Consider the following 18600-nt stretch of genomic DNA (forward strand, 5'->3'; position numbering starts at 1 on the left):
GTAGAAATCACCCTGACCGGCGTCATGAAAAAGAGAATTTTAAAATCCAATTGCAATAAAACACCTCATATATGCTAAATTTGATCGAATTTTATGCAGTTTTTCAACAGCATCACGACAGAATTCTTCCTTAAACTAGCAGCAGTGTTATGTCTGATTCTAAACTATAAACATTTTCATTTCAACCATAACCTCATGACACCTGAACTGAGGAGTAATGCCCCAGTATAGAATATGCACCATTCCAGATTACATATGCTGTAGTACTTCTTCCCCTAGCCAAAGAATAACAAAAAATATGTTTCTTTTTCAAAACCTCAGGGTGAAGGTGGCTGAGGGGTCGCCTATGCCAACAGCCTTGCCCCCACATTCCCTGCGTATGCTTGCAATTTATATGGGTGAGTGCATTGCACTCTGGGCAGTGCGAGATTTTATTAGTTTAGAACAATCAGTTTATAGAGAGGTTACATTTTTCTTGGGTACCTTCTGAACCTTAAGTGAGCACAGAATCAACAATGCGCAAGAAAATAAAAAAAATTTAAAACCTCAATCACGGGGAAATGAGATTCCTGAATTAATTATAAAACATCAAAAATTACTCAAGCTCTTGTGCTCTTGTTAATGCAGCACCTAACATTCAGTGATAACAGGTGTGGCAAACGGCATTGTCTCGGAATTTTGTCCTGTGCTGGCATAACATTGTTAAGGAGTAGAAAGCTGGGCGAGTTGGTGCAAATTCCTATTCCGCTTCAAACTTCGCTCTAGTCCTTGTTTTTTTTTTGGGGGGCTGCTATATAGAAATAGCATTGTTAATCTACATTCCAATGTAAGCACTCCACGCTAACATCTAACAAGTATTTTTTATGACATTCGTGAACGCTTCTATGCAGTGATTTAAGAAAGGCAGTTTCTGCTACTGCCTGCTTCCCTTTCATTTCTTGTTTCTGCACTGCTTCATGGTTGGTAATATGCAACGATGACAGGTTGCCACCATTAAACAGTACCATTGTAGAAGCACCAAGATTATGGACTTGGCCTCTGCCAAGTAAACTAAATATCAAGAAAAAGCTCCCAACGTTATTGCAGCAGGCTCAAAAACGTTACCTTTTCACTCAAGTCCGAGTCTGCATTTGATGTCTCGGTTGTCGTGGATGATGTCTCTTCTTCGATCGCCACCTTTTTGTGCCTGCCCTTCCTGTTCTCCTCTTGTTTTTCGCTATCAAACATTCTCTGCTCACTAGCTGTCTGTGTTGCAACGCTGGCCACTGCCTCAACACTTCGTTCCCTGCCCCAGGCATCTGAGCCGAACCACATAAAGAACTTCCACCAAGCCGCCAACTGCACGTCGTCCTGCTCATCCATGCCCGCCCTCCTCCCCAACAGTGGAGGCGTCACCACCTGCTTCGCCCGGGGTGGCGATGACTGCATAGGTGGCAACGAGGCCTGCACGCCAGTTTCTTGCTTCTGCCTTGTGTTCAGGCGGCGCCGCAAACCGTTCCGGCTGCTGCCACGGTCTGTTTCAGCTTCTCGTACAGAGTGGTGCTCAGCGTCCGGTGGCCGTGCGTGCGATGATGAAGCTCTACTGCCACCCGAGACCTGGCACGCTGAGTCGACCCTGCATGGCCCTGTGCTTGGCTGTGGTGTGTCATGGTTCTTTCGTTTGCCACCACTGCTGGCGCTAGTTTTGCTGCTGCTGCTGGATGAGGAACAATTTGAACTTGATTAGTTAAGCTAATAGTGTACAGTCAAATCAAAATTACAGGGTTACATAGAGTAAGTTATTGTACTGCTGAATAATTCAAATTCATTTTACTTTCGTTGTTTGCAAGGAAGGAGCAGCCACAAACAGCTACCATTTGCGGCAGCTTGACACGCTTACCAGTGTACACGCTTACCACGTGGCGCCATACAGAGGCCTCACATATGCAATTTTTTTTTTTTATGATCACACGGAAGGTCTACATCTGTACATCTATTATGGTGAGGCTACCCAAAAGTAATTGAAAATAATATGCCTCTACCCATGTTACTAGGTAAAACAGGCTTTCTACATCTGTACAGTCTGAATTTGCTGGATTAGAGGTACACACCTTGAGTTTAACGTCTGGCTGTCGGCTGAAACTGCAGCTGAGGTGTGAGGAGATGCTAGAGAGCGCAGGTCGAAAGCCTGCAGTCTTCCGGCCGGGGGCACAATGGTGCCGTGGTTGGAGAGGGTGGTCAGAGGGTAGAAGCTGGTGTGAAGGATACGGTCCCGCTCCAGGTAGGCGTATGCTAGTGCGCAAAGGAGCAGGAAAAGCGCTGCACTGAGGGCACAGCACTGCATGAAGGGTTCCCAGCGAGGGCGCGGCAACGCTGCCTGGCACAGTCCCAGGTACTGGCGTGGAACTGTGACTGATATCTTGTACGCCACTCGGCCGGGACCTAGGCTTGTCTGCAGCTCCAGCGTGTGCTCCACAAGCGACAGCATGAAATCTGGCGTGAACCTGAAAAGAAATGCTTTTTGTTAGCTAATGAAATTGCGTGTATCAACATTCAAAAGAGCTCACTAGCATTGATTATTTTTGTTATTAAAACATTCCCGTTATTTCAAAAAATTTTCAAAGTACTGCCCACTCATCTGTTGCAAGTTAATTTCAAAGCTGCTCCACTCTTTTCTACAACTGGGTGAAGCACCAAAATTTTGAACGTGAAGCAAACCAGAGTATCGAAAACGTAGTGCGAATCGAATAGAATATTTTAAAAGCATTATTCAAATACTGCCAAGTTAAATTAAAGGTAAAATTTGCGAACCATGGCCAGAAAAAAGCAAATTGATTAAAGATGTGCGAATAACAAATTTTTGGGTACAAAGCGAACATGAATAATAAAAAACGGGAGCAAACAGAATATTTTTGAATAACTTCAGAAATGAGTAGCGGTACCTGAAAATAAAGAGAATGTTTCTCCACAAATGCCGCTAAGAAAAAAGAAAAAGGAGGTACCGCAAAAAAAAAAAACGTTTTCACCCACCATAAGCAGAATTTGTTACATCTGTAAGGACTACCACGCATTAAATAAGAAAGCAGGAATCACACAGTAATATTTTTTACAATCAGTTGACAACAACTGTTGCCAGTGAAATATTACTGTGACTTTATGCTCACGTGGAAAAGGGAATATACTGCATGCTACCACGAAGACTTTCCATGAGGATACTTCCTTACTGGAGGGGTGATTCCAATGGTCGAATAACAGTGAGACAGTAATCTGACAAAATGGAACAAGACGGCTTGCAAAATGGAGAGAGGAGCAGCAATACTAGTGGGCCCATCCTTCCTCCTACACACTCCCTCACAATGCCTAAAGACAAGTGCCGGTTGTGAAATGCTGCTCGAAATGCAGTCAGTGTTCACGATGACACACAACCTAATTTGCCCTCGCGTTATCAATCGCTGTCGCAAACTTGAATAGCGCGAAAACTAAACCAAACTGTTAGGTTCGCCATGGTCAGTATTCAGAGTTTGCGTCATTATCGAAATTGTCGCTATCGAGAAATCTGATTCGTAAAAACGCCGGAACCGGATGTTCCAATGTCCCTACCACTTCCGGAACGGTTCCACCAATAAGATGATTCGAGATTGGGAAGACAGCAACACTTGCAATAACGGTGCAAACTCGTAACAATACAAACCCAGCTTTGCTGTACAGCCAGCTTGACTGTATGTGGCATGGTTGCACAGACTGGCTTCGATTTGAACTCAATGCTCGTCATAATTTTTTTTTATCTTAGTGGTGTGCAAATATAAAAATTTTCGAATATGAATCGAGTATGAATATAAAAAAAGGAACATCCATTCGAATATAGAATCAAGTATGAAATATCTCACCAGTTAAAGAATAGAAAATAAAGAAATAGAAAACACTGTTCGTCTTGTTTATTTGATGATTCACATATTTTCAAATAAAATTAATCTAGAATTGCACAAAAGTGAATACCCTACTGAAAAATCCAGTATAAATTTTATAGATGATTCCATACACCGTTTTTTTGTATAGAATGGACCTGCATGATGAAATCAAGCGGAGCTGTCATACTGCTGCTGAGTACAGTACAATCTCATCAATTCAGCATTCAAGGGTCGGGAAAAATTTCAACGCTAACTGAAAGCTCGAATGATCAAATGGGTCTGAAAAAACTGCTGAGAACCGTTTGCACCACAGATATTTTATCTGATAAACACCTGAACAATAGTTGCGTGCATATGAAATGAAACCAAAGCGAGAAAGACACTTTTTCCAGTTTCGTCAAGTAATTTGCGCACAATGTTGGGCAAGCGCTCTTCTCGAAACTGCCCCGTCACGTGTTGAGGATGCTTTGCTGCACAGTCCGTGTGGTCAGGCATTGCGGCGAGGTGCACAGTGCAGTAAAACGGCGGCGAATACAAAAATTTTCTATATATTCAAAATTTTTCGAATATTTGAAAATTCAGAAAATCGGTTTTTAGAGTACGATTACAAATCGAACAACAAACGTAATTTGATTCTTATTCAAAATTTCGTGTATTGGCACAGGCCTAGGACTAACAGCGAAGCAACCGCAGCAGCGCACAGGGCCACAGCATCTCCCCATTACACTGAGCTCCACAAGTCAGGCTGCTTACAAGTATGTGCATATAGTGATTTAAAACAAGATAATTTATGCCAGTCAGGCTTACAGCCAGTTGCACTGTGGCTAACAACAGTCACATGTCACATAATGATGCACTTCATTTTCGGTTTAAAAGCGCAGCTTTTGTTGCAAACTGGCAGCTGGTTCTTTGAGGAAGGAGCAAGCTAAGTCATGTGACAAGTGCAAGCTACTGTTTGCAAATATTTCAATGTTTCGCTGCCAGTTTAGATCAACTGCAAATTCGTAATTTTTGATGAAAAACACTTTCACTAATAGTTTGATTAGTGAAAGTGGGGTGTAAATTGAATCGAACAGCAAATTGTCATTCGAAAAAAAAAAAAAAAGTTTGAAATTTTGAACATTGGCGCACCCCTACTTTTCCCCTTTTCTCTGGTGGTCATTTTCTGCTACTGAGTGGGTAAGTCGTAGCCATTACCGATATCGTGCTAAGTGACTCACAGATGCGCGATGCTTCATCCGAGGTTATTTTCAAAGTGACAAGGCATGGCCACAGGTCTGCGTGAAGAGTGAAGTGCTGGCTAGACAAGCATTCATCGCTATGCTGATAACCTGAAAAGGGCTTGTAGATTCCAAATCAGTTATATTTGTAAAATTCTGTTTTCTTTAATGACATTTTTTTCTGGATTCGATCCCACATTTTTCCTTACAACAGGAGAGAAAAGAGCCCACTATCAAAGGATCATTTCCTACATACTCAGCGGCCATGGGTTTCAAATAACTGCTAAATACACAAGTCCAATCTTAAACTAAAGAAAGGGAGACCTCAAAAGGTGCTGTTTCTGCAGTATAATAATAAAACACCCACAGAAAAACGATCTACACTTCAGCTCCCATGCTCTGTTGCTACTCACGCAATATCAATACGTCGAGTAGCATTGGGCTTGAGCTCGAAGCTGTGGCAGTCCAACACTCGGAAGCCATAGCCTTGGCACGGCTTTCCACTAATGTAGAAGCCTTGGACAAACACTGGAAGCTGACCAGTGTTGCGAGCCATGAACCCTCTGCGCACTGTGAAATTGGGCTGCGTCAAACGCCCACTCCTTGTGCCTGCAATAAAAAGCATCAATGTTACCTCTTGCCGAGTGGAAAAAAAAAAGCTAAAACTTCCAGCACTACACAGCAGCACTAGAATAGGGCTGTATATTAAAAATGCCCTTGTAGCAAGAACAGACTGAACACAATTTATGACAAAAATGTCACGAATGTTGGTTACAAACAAAAACTGATGGACAACCGAAGCTACTGCATGACACCCGTCAGTATCCCTTTGTAACAACAGAGGTGAAATGATAGTTAGCTGAGCATGAGATGAAGTGTGCTGCAAAACATTACATTTTTCAAAACAGAACAGAGCATAACACAGGGACAACAATCAAACCAACGTACAAACTATAATATATGTACAGCATGAACAAATTGCAATGTAAGCATGAAAAACTATTAAAGGAATACAGTATGGAAATACAGTAAAAGCTCACTGATTCAATCACTGAATGAACCCAAAAAACTGTCAACAGCTGCTTGCATCACAATAAATTTACATGGTGAAAGACTCGACGGTGGTTGCCCGAAATAAACAATGGCTATTTTTATGCTTCCGTCGAAGCTTTACAGCGTGCATGCTATTAGGACACTGAAGTATAGCTACTCCAAAATCTTAAGCGACTTTAATTAATGAGCGAGAGGTTAGATTTAATAAGCTTTTAAAGTAAATAAAATAATATGAATAATATGAAAATGTGTGTGCATACACAATTCATATTTTGTAGCAGCAGTTAAAATACAATGTGACAGCATATTATGCTTATGCTTTTTTGCTATTTCTTCTGCACTTTTGGACGCCTTTTGCTGTTACCATTCACCTTCAAGAACTGGTCACTTGAGCCCATACTCCTCAGCAGTACTCCAAATGGTCCACTGCCTACCCGCAGGACACCAAACTGGTTGCTTGGATTATAGGTTTTAATATCCCAAAGCAATTTGGGCAGAGGAACGCCACAGTGGAGGACGGAAAACTGGGCGAGTTGGTTTACGTAGAAACTGGACATTCTTTTATAGCGCAAATGACAAAAGAAGCAAGACAAAACACTGCTGTGCTGTCTCACTTCTTTGTATGTGTCAGACATGCTGTAAAGGCATGTTCATTTCACAACGGGGGGGAGGGGGGGAATCTGGATAATTTTAACAACCTACAGATCTTTAAAAGTGCACCAAAATTTTGTATGGACATCCTTGATGTTTGCAACCAGCAAAACATGGCCGCAATAGCCAGGAGTGGCCCTGTGAACTTGAACTCAGTGGATGAATGCCACAACCACCAAGCCATGATGGCTGGTCTCTAGGCTACTCAGCAGATAGTAATCACTATAGTAATCACTCTGCTGCGTGCCAGATGCATATGTACACTATTTAGCTTTAAACTAAAATGTTCCAGACGTTTGCGGGGGTAAAGTGGATGCAGCTAGCACAGGACTGGATTAATCGGAAGAATATGGGGGAGGCCTTTGCCTTGCAGTGGGTATAGCCCACCTGATGATGATGATTGTGAAAATGTTCCACCGACACTACATCTGCATAACAACATGTGTCAAGCAGTCACCCAGTGGTTGGTAGCGTGGTAACCTAGTGGCGCATGCAAACTGTCTTCATAGAGACGCCAAATTTTTTCCTATCTAGAGCAGCTGCATACACTTGTTCCAAGTGATCCCACCATGTAACACTCTGAGTACCCACCATCACAGTCCTTCAGGTGGCTTTCAGAGAGTTCAAAATTAAGCACCGAGTCGCTGCCCGGAACTTTGTTTCCCACACGAAGCTGGCCATAGCCACCGTGGCCCTTCAGCGTGACTGCACTCATCACCGTCAGGTTGTTCCTGCAGTCAAACAAACACAGACGCACACCCATGCAGCACAAACACGGGACAAAAATACAATGACCGAGGAGGAATGAAACGACACACGGGTATTGATCGGCAGGGAAGTTCTGTTAGAGAAGTGAGAAGTTTAAAAGAGAGCTCACAGTAACAGTGAGGAGCTAACACATTTGCCATGCTTCTGACAACTAAAAATAGGAACTGAGGAATTTACCTTCCGTTCACTGATCAGAACAACATGAACACTGAAATACAGTTCTCATGACATGCTGATGGTTCCTGGTTCTTGAAAGAAAAAAAAAAAAGAAAAAAGAAAAATTCCATATGGCTTGCTCATCACAACCTAGGAAATGGTAAAAGACTCCATTTTGTTTCCACAGTTAAAGAAGCTATGGAGGATACCAATATCATCACTCGTAGTGCAGAAACAGATTTATTTAGTACAAACTTGTTTTGGCAACTAAGCCTGTGACCACACTCCGCCTAATGGCATGCCAGCTTGAGAATTTGAGAACTTTTACGTGCGTAAGAAACATAAAAGGCCATCGAAATGTTGACACATGGTGTGGTTTGGTTAATTTGTAAGGTTTAACGTCTCAAAGTGACTCAGGCTATGAAAGACGCCGTAGTGGAGGGCTCCATAAATATCGACCACCTGGGGTTCTTTAACATGTACTGACATCCACAGCCCGTGGACGCCACTCCGTTTTGCCTCCATCGAAACGCAGCTGCCGGCGGTCGGAATCGAACCCAGGTACTCCTGCGCAGTAGTCGGGCATCTTAACCACTGCATCACCGCGGCATATTGACACCTAATCTGTATTAATTAATGTATGTCAACTGCAGTTCTATTACTATCTCATTCACAAAAAATGGCTGCCTTGACAATACTTGGTCTGACCCATCCATTCACAGCTGCTGCCGCAGTTGGTGTAAGAAAAAATTTTGTGCACAATGCTAGGAGCAACTTGCAACAAGAGAAGACTGATCCACTTTAGTTTCAATTAGTGTACATACGTCTGGGCACAAAAGCAACAAAATAAAGGCTCAAGACTGTCAAATTACATCCGATTTTTTACAGTTGCGCAGAGCGATTTCCTCTGCTTTTATCGCTCTGATAATTTCAATGAAACCAATCAACCTATCCTCACACAAAGTGAGTGATATCCTAGTCAAATGTTCTATTTATCGCGACAAAACATCGCGATTGCCTTATCTTGAACAAAAGCAATGATTACTAGACTCGACTGCATGGCATGCAAGAATCGAACAAACACTTTACCCTTTTTGGGCAGCTTAGTGATCTATATATACTAGTGGACAGTGGGGAGCTAGACAACTTTCACTAACCTGGCCAAATGCACACAATTCATAGGATTTGCAGCACAGGGAATTTTATTAAAACAGTTATTTAGAGCCAGCAGGACTCAAAAGATGGAACAAATAATCCAGAACTCTGAAAAATCCCCTAGTTCAACAGAATATACTAGTAAGATAAGATAACAATGGATGGAAAAAAAGCTGTAAATTTAGCCGTTTGCTAAGCTCCAAACTTTGTCTTTAGAGAGTTACCTACTGGAAATGTCCTCACCTGAAACAAATGAGACTGAATCAGCTCTGTGTACTGATTACACTATTAATTTTAATTTGAATTTCAATGCTGCTTTTATATTCCACAAGTCAGAGGGCCACAAAGCTTCATCCGGAGTTATCCGAAGTTGGATCGGATGATGTGTGCTTCTCACCGCCTAAGTCCCACACTGCATCATTCTCTGCACAATCCAGCACGTTGCTGATGCTGCATTTCAGCAAACTTCTCTTCAACGAGAGATTTTTCTGCCAACTACACCTAGCCACAGACAGTCGGCAGCGATGGATGTCGCAAGTGGCCGGCCGGGGTTGTTACAGCGTCGCCCAGCATACATTCATTACGAGGTTTGTGCGCCCTATCTTTAAATGGCTTATTGAGCCATTTATATGTAGCATCGCCACAACGGTTCCATGCCACCTTGATGATGGCAACAGTTTACACACATCCTTCCCCATTGTTGCAAGACTCCCTCACTTTTTACGACAGTTACCTCTTTATAAAATGGAGGCCTTTTCTTGAAGGGAGGGGGGGGGGGGGGGGGGGGGGGAGTTTGACCCATTATCTGATCTTTACAGCAATGAAATGCATGTTACAGATACGCGCAACAGCAAGGTTAGTTTTTAACAAGGCATGCTCATCGTGCAAATAAGTCGGGGAACCTACCGAATAAGAAGCAGTGAAGCTGCTGGCTGGTCATCTCTGGGTGAAAAGCCAACCTTCAAACGCACCCTCATGCCTGGTGTAAGCTGGAAGGATAGAGACTTCCGGTGGGTCTGTACATGGAAGTATTCCTCGAGGCCTTTGCCGTAAGCCAGAAACACGTTGTCAGGGCTCGACTGCGAGAGACAGGCAAGAGGGGAAAGTATCAGAGCTGCAGAGCAAAGAAAGCAAAAGCCATGGTTTCCCCTTATAAAAAGAAACACCAACCTACAAAGCCAGGTCTGATCGAAGGCTTATACTCGGATAAAACAAACAATGAAAGACCACTGGAGGTGCCCATGTGCTGCACGATGTCAGTGCACGTTAAAAGATTCCCAGGTAGTCGAAATTTCAGAAGCCCTCCACCATGGCGTCTCTCATAACCTAGGTCGCTTTGGGACATTAAACCCCACAAACCAAACTAAAACAAACCAAACTGAAAGACCACTGGTTGGTTTCCCATATACTGAGTGTAAAAACAAAATTCAGTAATCCTGAACAGCTGGACTGTTTTGCTTGTTCATTCGTCGGTAAAGACGAGACTTTAAAGCAACTGCAAACCAGGGCGATTTCTGCACAGTGGTCTTTACGGGGTGTGCGTATGTGGCGCCATCAAGAAAAAAAAAAGAATGCAACAAACTTCTGCACAAGAAAGTGCACCCCTCCCCTTCCCTTCACCAGGATAGCTTCCGCACACAATCACTGAGGTCCCTGTGTATTATGCGTGTATAATGTAATTTTAGCCTGTTCAAGTTACCCACAGACAATGGCATAAAGATAATGGTGACGGCATGCAAAAATACAGAAGCAACAGATATGCTGGGACTCTGCGAGGCAACACTTCAGAACAAACTCTTTCGCTGCTTTCTCCCACTCAATGACCCGTCCTACCTTTTTTCCATGTTCACATTTACCTTTTCCTTTACCCATGCATGACACATGACCGCCAAGGTTGTCAAAAAGTTGGCTTCTCCTAGCAGGTTTGAAGTCTTATCGTAAAGGTTCTAACAGTTGCCTTCAGCAGCAAAATACATTCATGTTATATTCGCACCTTGGTTCTAAATAAAATGCAAGATGCATTCTGAAGCTCATGAACTTGGGGAGAAAAAATAAAGCTAGTGTCATATTAGTGTAAGCACATCTGGTTTGCTTTGGTTTTTGAGGTTTAACGTCCCAAAGAGACTCGGGCTATGAGAGATGCCGTAGAGGAGGGCTCCGGAAATTTCGACCACCTGGCGTTCTTTAGCATGCACTGCCATCACACAGCGCACGGGCGCCTAGCTTTTTGCCAACGCCGAAAAGCAGCTACCGAGGCCGGGATTCGATCCCGCATCCTTGGGTACAGTAGTCAAGCGCCCCAACCACTGCGCCACCCCGGCGGGGCGTGCAAATACATCTGCCATACAGTTATGCACACATACAGAAAGATACTTCCGACAAGCCACACAAGGGCCCAGTGAAGCGGAAGATGCACCGTGCAGAGGAACGAGTCCCAAACGCTGCAGTGGGTTTTCGGCTCTCCTTATATGCATGCTTTGGGCACCCATTCAAGAACGGCACTCCTGGTGCTATCTTGTTTGTGGCAAGCAAGAGCTACGCATCTGCCAAATGCCCGCATCATGCTCACATTATACTCCTCTAAGTCCTGCAGGGTGAACACGTTGTGCTCCCTCTTGGTGGCTGTGGAGAGGTTCAGCATGCTGGTCGTGTGGGCAGCAATGGTCAAGGCAGCGTCCAGGTCTGGGTACAAGAACAACGGCAACACCTGGACCAGCACGGGAAGGCTGGACGGGTTCTCCAGGGTCAGCTGCCTCACCTGGTGTGTGTGTGTGTACCAGTGCACTGTCACTATACATTCGAGAACCAACCTAACCAATGCTGCGGGAACAGCCAGACTACTCAGTAAGCAAAGTGGGCAAGCTGAAGTTGATGTATCAACAAAGGTTGCAACTAAAAACAAATAATATATAGCTAAAAAGAAATTAAACGCAATATAGAGTTTAGTCTATAGATAGTCTATAGATAGAAGGAAATGAGAGCCGCTTTAGACTTTCTATACACAGTCTATAGCCAAAAAGAAATTAAGGCCGTTATAGACTGTAGTCTATAGACAAAGAAAAATGAAAGGTGTTCTAGACTTTAACCTTTAGATTGTCTATAGACTGTCTACAGCTAAAAGGAAATTAAGGCCATAATAGACTTTAGTATAGAGACAGTCTATAGACATTTGCCTGCACAGAAACTTCCACTCCCACCATTCAGACCTTGTAACATTCATGAACGCCTACTGAATCAATGGCTGAAGTCAATGAAGGAGCTCAGAACTCCAAAAAAGTTGAAGGCATTTGAGCAGCAGCATTACCATACCTACACGCTGGAGATAACATCTGATGCAATAGAAACAGCAATACATGATCCTCTAGCAACAAAACAGGGAGATAGGGTTACAAAAGCAATGCAAACAAGCATCAAGCTCTAACAAAAACTATTCATCAGAGTGCAACTGAAATGCAGAATTACATTTGGAGCAAGTTAAAGACAAAGTAGTAATTTTTGGAACATTTCAGAGTAGTTTAAAAGAATTATGCATTTTTGAATGTTTTTATGAAATGACTTTTACCTTTTGAAACCAGTTTAAAGTTAAATATATATAGTATATATCCTGGTTGATACATACTTTTTTTGTATATGTGGGAAACAATAAGGATTATCCAGGAAAATGTTAGACCCAAACCAAATTATTTTTGAAAACTAACTGGATGTTGTACAGAAGCACTTATTGACATTTTCCTTTCATAAAAAGTCTATCAGCATTTCTTGGAACAAGCTAAAAGCAGCTTCTTTTTTAGGTTCGCACAACACAATTCAGGTACATCTGGATTGTGCTCAGCGTGGAAGAAATCTCGCAACGTATCTGGTCTGTGGACAGAAACAGCGAGCCATGATCATTTCCTCATCGTTCCCAGATGCTTCCCTCCTTACGCTATTCCACTGCGGAGATGCCATCAAATGACTGATTGTCACAGTGTTCTTGCTCTTCATGATGCCTTTTCTTTTATAAACAGAGTTTATTCCTGCCTTCCTCAGAAGAGGCCAACTCGTATGTATGTGCACAGCTGAGCTTCTCAAATGCTGCCCCTGAAATGGTACAGGTAATGCGATGTCGTCGCTTCATTCCTCCTATTCATGTCATGTCTCAATGAGAATGGCTCTGTCATATGTCAGCAAGCTGACGTTCCACGATGCTTCACCCCTGTTCATCGCCAACAGAGCTGATCAGTGCCACCACTTGCCAGCTTTTAATGTTTCATTCTTCCAGGACTGGCTCACTCGTAGGCTAGTTGGCTACTAAACACATTATACGACCATAGCTTGCCGAAATTTTCAATGCAGTAGCCGGGAAACTGTGTTATCCGGCACAACAAATAGTGCCGACGATTTTGAGTTTATGAACCAAGAAACCATAAAACTTGGGAACGTATGAACAAGGTTCTACTTACTTGAATTTATACATGAAAAAACTTTCCTCACCAATCAGCAACGTAACGACTTCTATTTAAAGCTTCAGGTACAATGCACATCCCAAGATAAGTACTAACTATAAGAAACAAACATTTTTGCTCCAATATATCGAAGTAACAAATGAAATAGGATATACGAAAGAAGGTATCTGGTAGACTTCAACTGTGTAAAAAATTGCTGCGAAAAATCTTCATTACAGCTAATGGAATTAGACTTCTTTAGCTTGGTTTTCTCATGACCTGTGTAGGATGCACCTTGCCATATGTTTTCAATATCAACTTGTGCACTGTAGATTATGGTTTCTACATATAAAGCAGGTGCATAATGTTTATTTTCGTTATGCATGTTGCACATGCAATTGGGGCATTGTAACTCTGTGTCCTGGTCACACTTGAAGAATGACTTCGTTGTATGCACTTTGTCATGTTTAAAGTTTCAGTTAACTATAATTACTATCTGTGTATTAATTGTTTATTATTATCTGCATGTTATTTTCCCAGTATCATTGGTGTATTTAATACTTCTATTTGATGACATGCAGCAGATGGACTAATGCAACCGGGCTGCTGGCGCCTTTGTCAGACTAAAGTACGGCCTCCTCTCGAAAACAGAGGAACAAAATAAAATAAAATAAATTCAAATCAATTCAAACAAAACCACTGATAGTGATAAGAATAATCACGGCAATTATGCAAGCTCTTTCAGTTCAACAGTAACTGAGAACCGCGAAGGCCCTTGACTCAAAGATCACTGCAAAGTGTTTGTTTAGTGCGGACTACAGCACAAAACAGTGAACATGGTGCAGGTCAAAGTTCGAGAACGCTCTCAGCACTTACTGTAAGGTTGCCAACTTGTGTAACTGGGAACTTGAGAACACTTTTTGTGGAGAGCTTTGGCCACTGGAAAAGCACTTGGGCCTCCATGTGGAAACCTTGTGCCTCACTGGTGTCAACCTTCAGGGTCACATTGATGCTGGAAAGACAGGTTGTGAAGCTATAACTTAACCCACAAGTCATAAACTGCACGAAAGCAAACTTCGATTAGTTAGTTGCCGAGGAGAAAAGTGCAGTAACCTTCAAATATTTGATTTGTCAAGTCTCAATCAGAAGTCGATAAGCACGCAGTTTCTTTTTTTCAAGACGGTGGAGGCAGGAACTTTCTCCTCTCATATGAAGCTGGCATTAATGGCACTAAAGTAAGCTGTTCTTACTTCATATTACGGAATGCTTTGATTGTTAATGATATGCTCAGGTGGTAACAGCGATCGACTCCAGAGGGGCAGAAGCCATTCAAAAAGTGCGGGCAACATAGCAAAGATCTCTGCTATGCCTGCGTCCAATGTAAGTCACAAAAGCAGCTTAATCCATAGTGAATAGAATTCGAAAGGAAAACAATATTGCCCAGCACCACCTATTAACTACACATCCGGCCACATACGAGTGACATAAGTGCAGCAAACAAGCACATGCACTTCATATCAATTTGGTAACATTTCATGTAGCATCTTTGAACGTTTCAGAATTACATGGATACCAGTTAAACAAAGGACTTACTTTAAAACCATGCTCCAAGGCGAGTCATATTTATCAGCAGTAGTAATTCACATAAACATACTAAACTACCCCTACTAGGCTAGTCTTGAGTTGAAGTAGAAGTGGAGCAAGCATGAGATGGGGCAGCTTTGAAAACAACCTGTTGCTGATCAACCACTGGCAGCAATCTCAGGACATTTAATGCTAATCACATGGTATACTTTGCTAGCCTAGCTGGTCACGTGGCGTGTGCTACCTGCCCAGCTGGTTCTCAAGCTTCTGCGCTGTGGAGGCAGTATGCACATAGCAGCTGGCAGTGTAATTGATATATATTCTGTGCACATGCGCACTGCACTAGCATTGTCGCTGCATCCTTAGAGCTTGTTTCAGTGTCAGACACAATAGATCCCACCCAGCACCAGTTCTTGTGAATGCTCATTTCATAATTACTGATAATGCTCCCTCAAGAACAGGTTGTTGGCAGAACTTGGTGAGAGTCACACGACCACTCTTGAGCAAGAGAAACCAGATGCGCATAATGCACCTTTAAAACCAGAAAAATAAATGATACTTTTGCCTGACTGTGCACTTCCAGCTACTATACAAATCATCATGAAATTCGTATACAATGAAAGTGATCCCTGCAACTTTCAGGTTCATAATAAGTGGGCACCACTGTGACTTAACTTTGGAAATGGATGGCTAACCTGTGTTCTGCTAGCTCAGCAAAGCTAACCAGAGGTCCAAGGAACATGCCACACAGCATCATGACCAAAACCCGATGCCAGCGCATCTTCATTCCTTTTTCCTTTCCATCAGCACGTATAGATATGATGCACGCAGACAACAAAGGTGAGGCATAGTATGCGATGCGGCTGCCTACATTTTCAGCACGTCGTAAAAATATGACACCAGGTGGGAGAAGAACTTCTTGGTGGGTGCTCAAGTCCATGCCGCACCAACGTATCACAGGCAATGCAATGCATAAACCTTGCACCGACGAATTGACAGAGCAAGAAGAAAGTGGATACAAGGCACTCACACATGCTTCCTGCCTTCCTGGAGAGCCAGCCAGCGGCCATGGATGGTTTGAAAGAGTTCTAGGTCTGAGCCTCCAACGTCACTTGGCAGGCTCAGTCCTGACAACCACTGGTGGCCCTCTGTAAAGAAGTTGAGAAACAGCAAACTCTCTAAGCGCCCAGCACGTAAGCAGGCACTGTGTCGGCATTGATGACTGCAGAAAAGCTACAAAATTCCATTGTTAAAAATGTCCCATCCCATTCCCTTACCTGTTGTCGCAGTTGGCAATCCGCTGTAGCACTTTTGCTTGCACTCGCGCCTTGGGTCAAAGTAGAGCTTTCCGGCCTACATAAAAGTAAATGGCGTGTGCAAAGCATGGAGTTCTAAATGAAACCTCAACGCATGTGTGATGCAAATCAACTGATCACTCACTCACTGTCAACAGAAAACAAAAAAAAAAACACTTGAAGAAACATGGTGCTAGCCAGGTGCTGAGGCTCCTGGGCACTTAACAGTTCAATGAGAAGGCCGAGGCAATGAGGCCCTCTTTAAGGCCTCCAAAGATTGGGAACACCAAAAATGCGACAGGAGTCTCACAAAACAGCCAGAAATCATTTTGAAATGAGCAAGCAGATCAAAGAGCCGATTAGTTTTGACAAGGAATGAGCGTGCCACACAGGACACTGATTCAATGCAGAATATTCATTAAGTACATGATTTGAGAAAAGCACCTGTAGAGGGCAAAATTTTGTAGAGCATATTTTTGGCAACTGCCAACGATGTGGATAAAAAGTGCCATTCAATGCAAAAGGATGCATATAAACATAGTACTCTGGCAAATCAAGCTGCCAGGTACAGTCTTTGTCAAAAGTGTAGAGCCCAGGAAGTGTGCTTCTGAGCCACTTCGTGCACCTTGTAATGCGATTCCAGTTTCCTGAATCTCTTGATGATGAGAAGATTTTTGTCCTAACCTTTCTGACGGGAAGGACCTCCACTAATGCTAAGTCAGCTCCACTACATGGCTCAGAAGCAGGGTCCCTGGGCTCTACACTTTTTGACAAATGCTGTACATCATGTTTTCAGGTTCAGCATTTATCCCTGAAAACGGAGACTGAGACCTTAAGGAGGACCTTAAGAAGGACAGAAGATCTGCCCCAGTGTACTTCGATTTATCGCAACACTGTTTTTCCCAAAGCCTTTAAGCTTCAGTGAGCAGTGACATCAGAAGGCACGTAAAACCTTCACAAATCATACACATATTTGCTACTTCGTTGTTTACATCAAGTGCACGTGGTTTGCCATTGCTCTGCAATTCTCAGCAGACAACAAACCAGCAAATGCATCATTGCACACAACTTGCCCCTGCTTTGTGCACCCATTTCAGCGCACACATTACTAAAAACCACTCTCAATGAATAACAGCGGAGCAATAAATTTAAAGTGCAGTGGGGTACGTCTTCTAGAACCACCCTTCCCAAGATCCTACCCACCGCTATTGGCAAGAGACAGAACTTGACAGGCTGTGCTCCTTTATGCAAACACGAAACATAAGCCGCACTCACCCAGTTCTTGCTCCTCGGCTGCAGCACTGGTGAAGCATTTTGCGTAACTTCGAAGTAAAACCTAGAATCGTCAGGAACAGTTTGCACAGAGGTCACTGTCATAGAGTGTGAAAATGTGCTGTGGATGTAGAGGTTCTGCGATGACACTTTCCCCTATGAAAGAAAAGAAAGGGAGCTTGCTTTATCAATGTTAAGGGTATAAATATTGCATATTATAAAGGCAGCATAAAATTAAATAAAAGGACAAAGCTATTAGTAACAGAAGCCTGAAGGCCTTTCATTTGGTATTAAAAAAAAAGGGTGGGGGAAGGGGCTAAAGTTTGTGAATACAGCCAACCCCTGATATATCGAACTTGAAGGGAATCGTGAAATAGTTCCGATATATCGAGCTGGGGGCCCAGGTTCGATTCTGGCAATGGTGGCTGTGCTTCGATGAAGCGAAGTGTAAGGCGCCTAGGTACTGCGTGATTTCGGAGCTTGTTAAAGAAATCCCAGCTAAAATGGTGCATCCACACTACATGCGTGATTCTTGCAACTACGTGCTACCTGCCAGCATACTTCATGGCAGCAGAGGATGGTGCTGTTTTCAGAGAAGTCACCACCGATCATAAGAGGTCCAATGCTATCAAAACTATGCTAGAAATGCAATATCTTAGCTAAAATTAGGGTACTCTTGATTTATGCATCACCTTCAGCAGCGAAGTAGGCAGTATTTGCCTTTGTTTTTTGAAGGCACCCCTTAAAGTCACTGTATTGTACGCTCACTCATCCTTCCCCCCTTCCGAATCCTGGGAAAATTCTGGGAAGCAGTGCACACGAGAGCAGTGGTGTATTGAAAACAAGGCATTCAACGTTCACCACGTCACGCAGCATTAAAGCGTTAGCCAACTCAAAAAGTGACTGCAGGAGCATAATTAGGAGGAGCACCATTTTGAAGTTCTTTTTGCAGTCCTATATATGCAGTATTCCACTGAACAAAAGCTTTATAAATGCAAATAGCACTGCTACACCTTTACACAAGATTTTCACGTGGACATTCTGACAGATCGAAGTTTCTAAAGCTCTTGTTGAGAGGAGCATAAAGTTTGCCACTGGTTTTTATAATTTTACTTTACTGACGTTGCACTGTTCA

General features: G+C 43.0%; 1 protein-coding gene across 2 annotated transcripts in view; it reads right to left on the reverse strand.

Annotated features, from left to right (window-relative positions):
- Tmem131 (Transmembrane protein 131) overlaps positions 1-18600 on the reverse strand; it is a 65627-nt gene that overhangs the window by 20359 nt on the left and 26668 nt on the right. Inside the window, exons 19-28 of one of the 2 annotated variants that reach the window (XM_084601568.1) lie at positions 17469-17621; positions 16176-16251; positions 15929-16046; positions 14191-14326; positions 11460-11648; positions 9797-9969; positions 7403-7542; positions 5521-5716; positions 2091-2483; positions 1105-1693 (exon numbers count right to left, since the gene is read on the reverse strand). In XM_084601568.1, the coding sequence (XP_084457694.1) occupies positions 1105-1693; positions 2091-2483; positions 5521-5716; positions 7403-7542; positions 9797-9969; positions 11460-11648; positions 14191-14326; positions 15929-16046; positions 16176-16251; positions 17469-17621 (2163 nt within the window). Of the gene's footprint in view, positions 1-1104; positions 1697-2090; positions 2484-5520; positions 5717-7402; positions 7543-9796; positions 9970-11459; positions 11649-14190; positions 14327-15928; positions 16047-16175; positions 16252-17468; positions 17622-18600 lie in introns of both variants that reach the window. The other variant, XM_084601567.1, reaches the window with a different exon arrangement.

The sequence above is a fragment of the Amblyomma maculatum genome, chromosome 4 (genome assembly GCF_055883805.1).
Source record: "Amblyomma maculatum isolate TAMU_Amacu chromosome 4, ASM5588380v1, whole genome shotgun sequence".
Classification (NCBI taxonomy): domain Eukaryota; kingdom Metazoa; phylum Arthropoda; class Arachnida; order Ixodida; family Ixodidae; genus Amblyomma; species Amblyomma maculatum.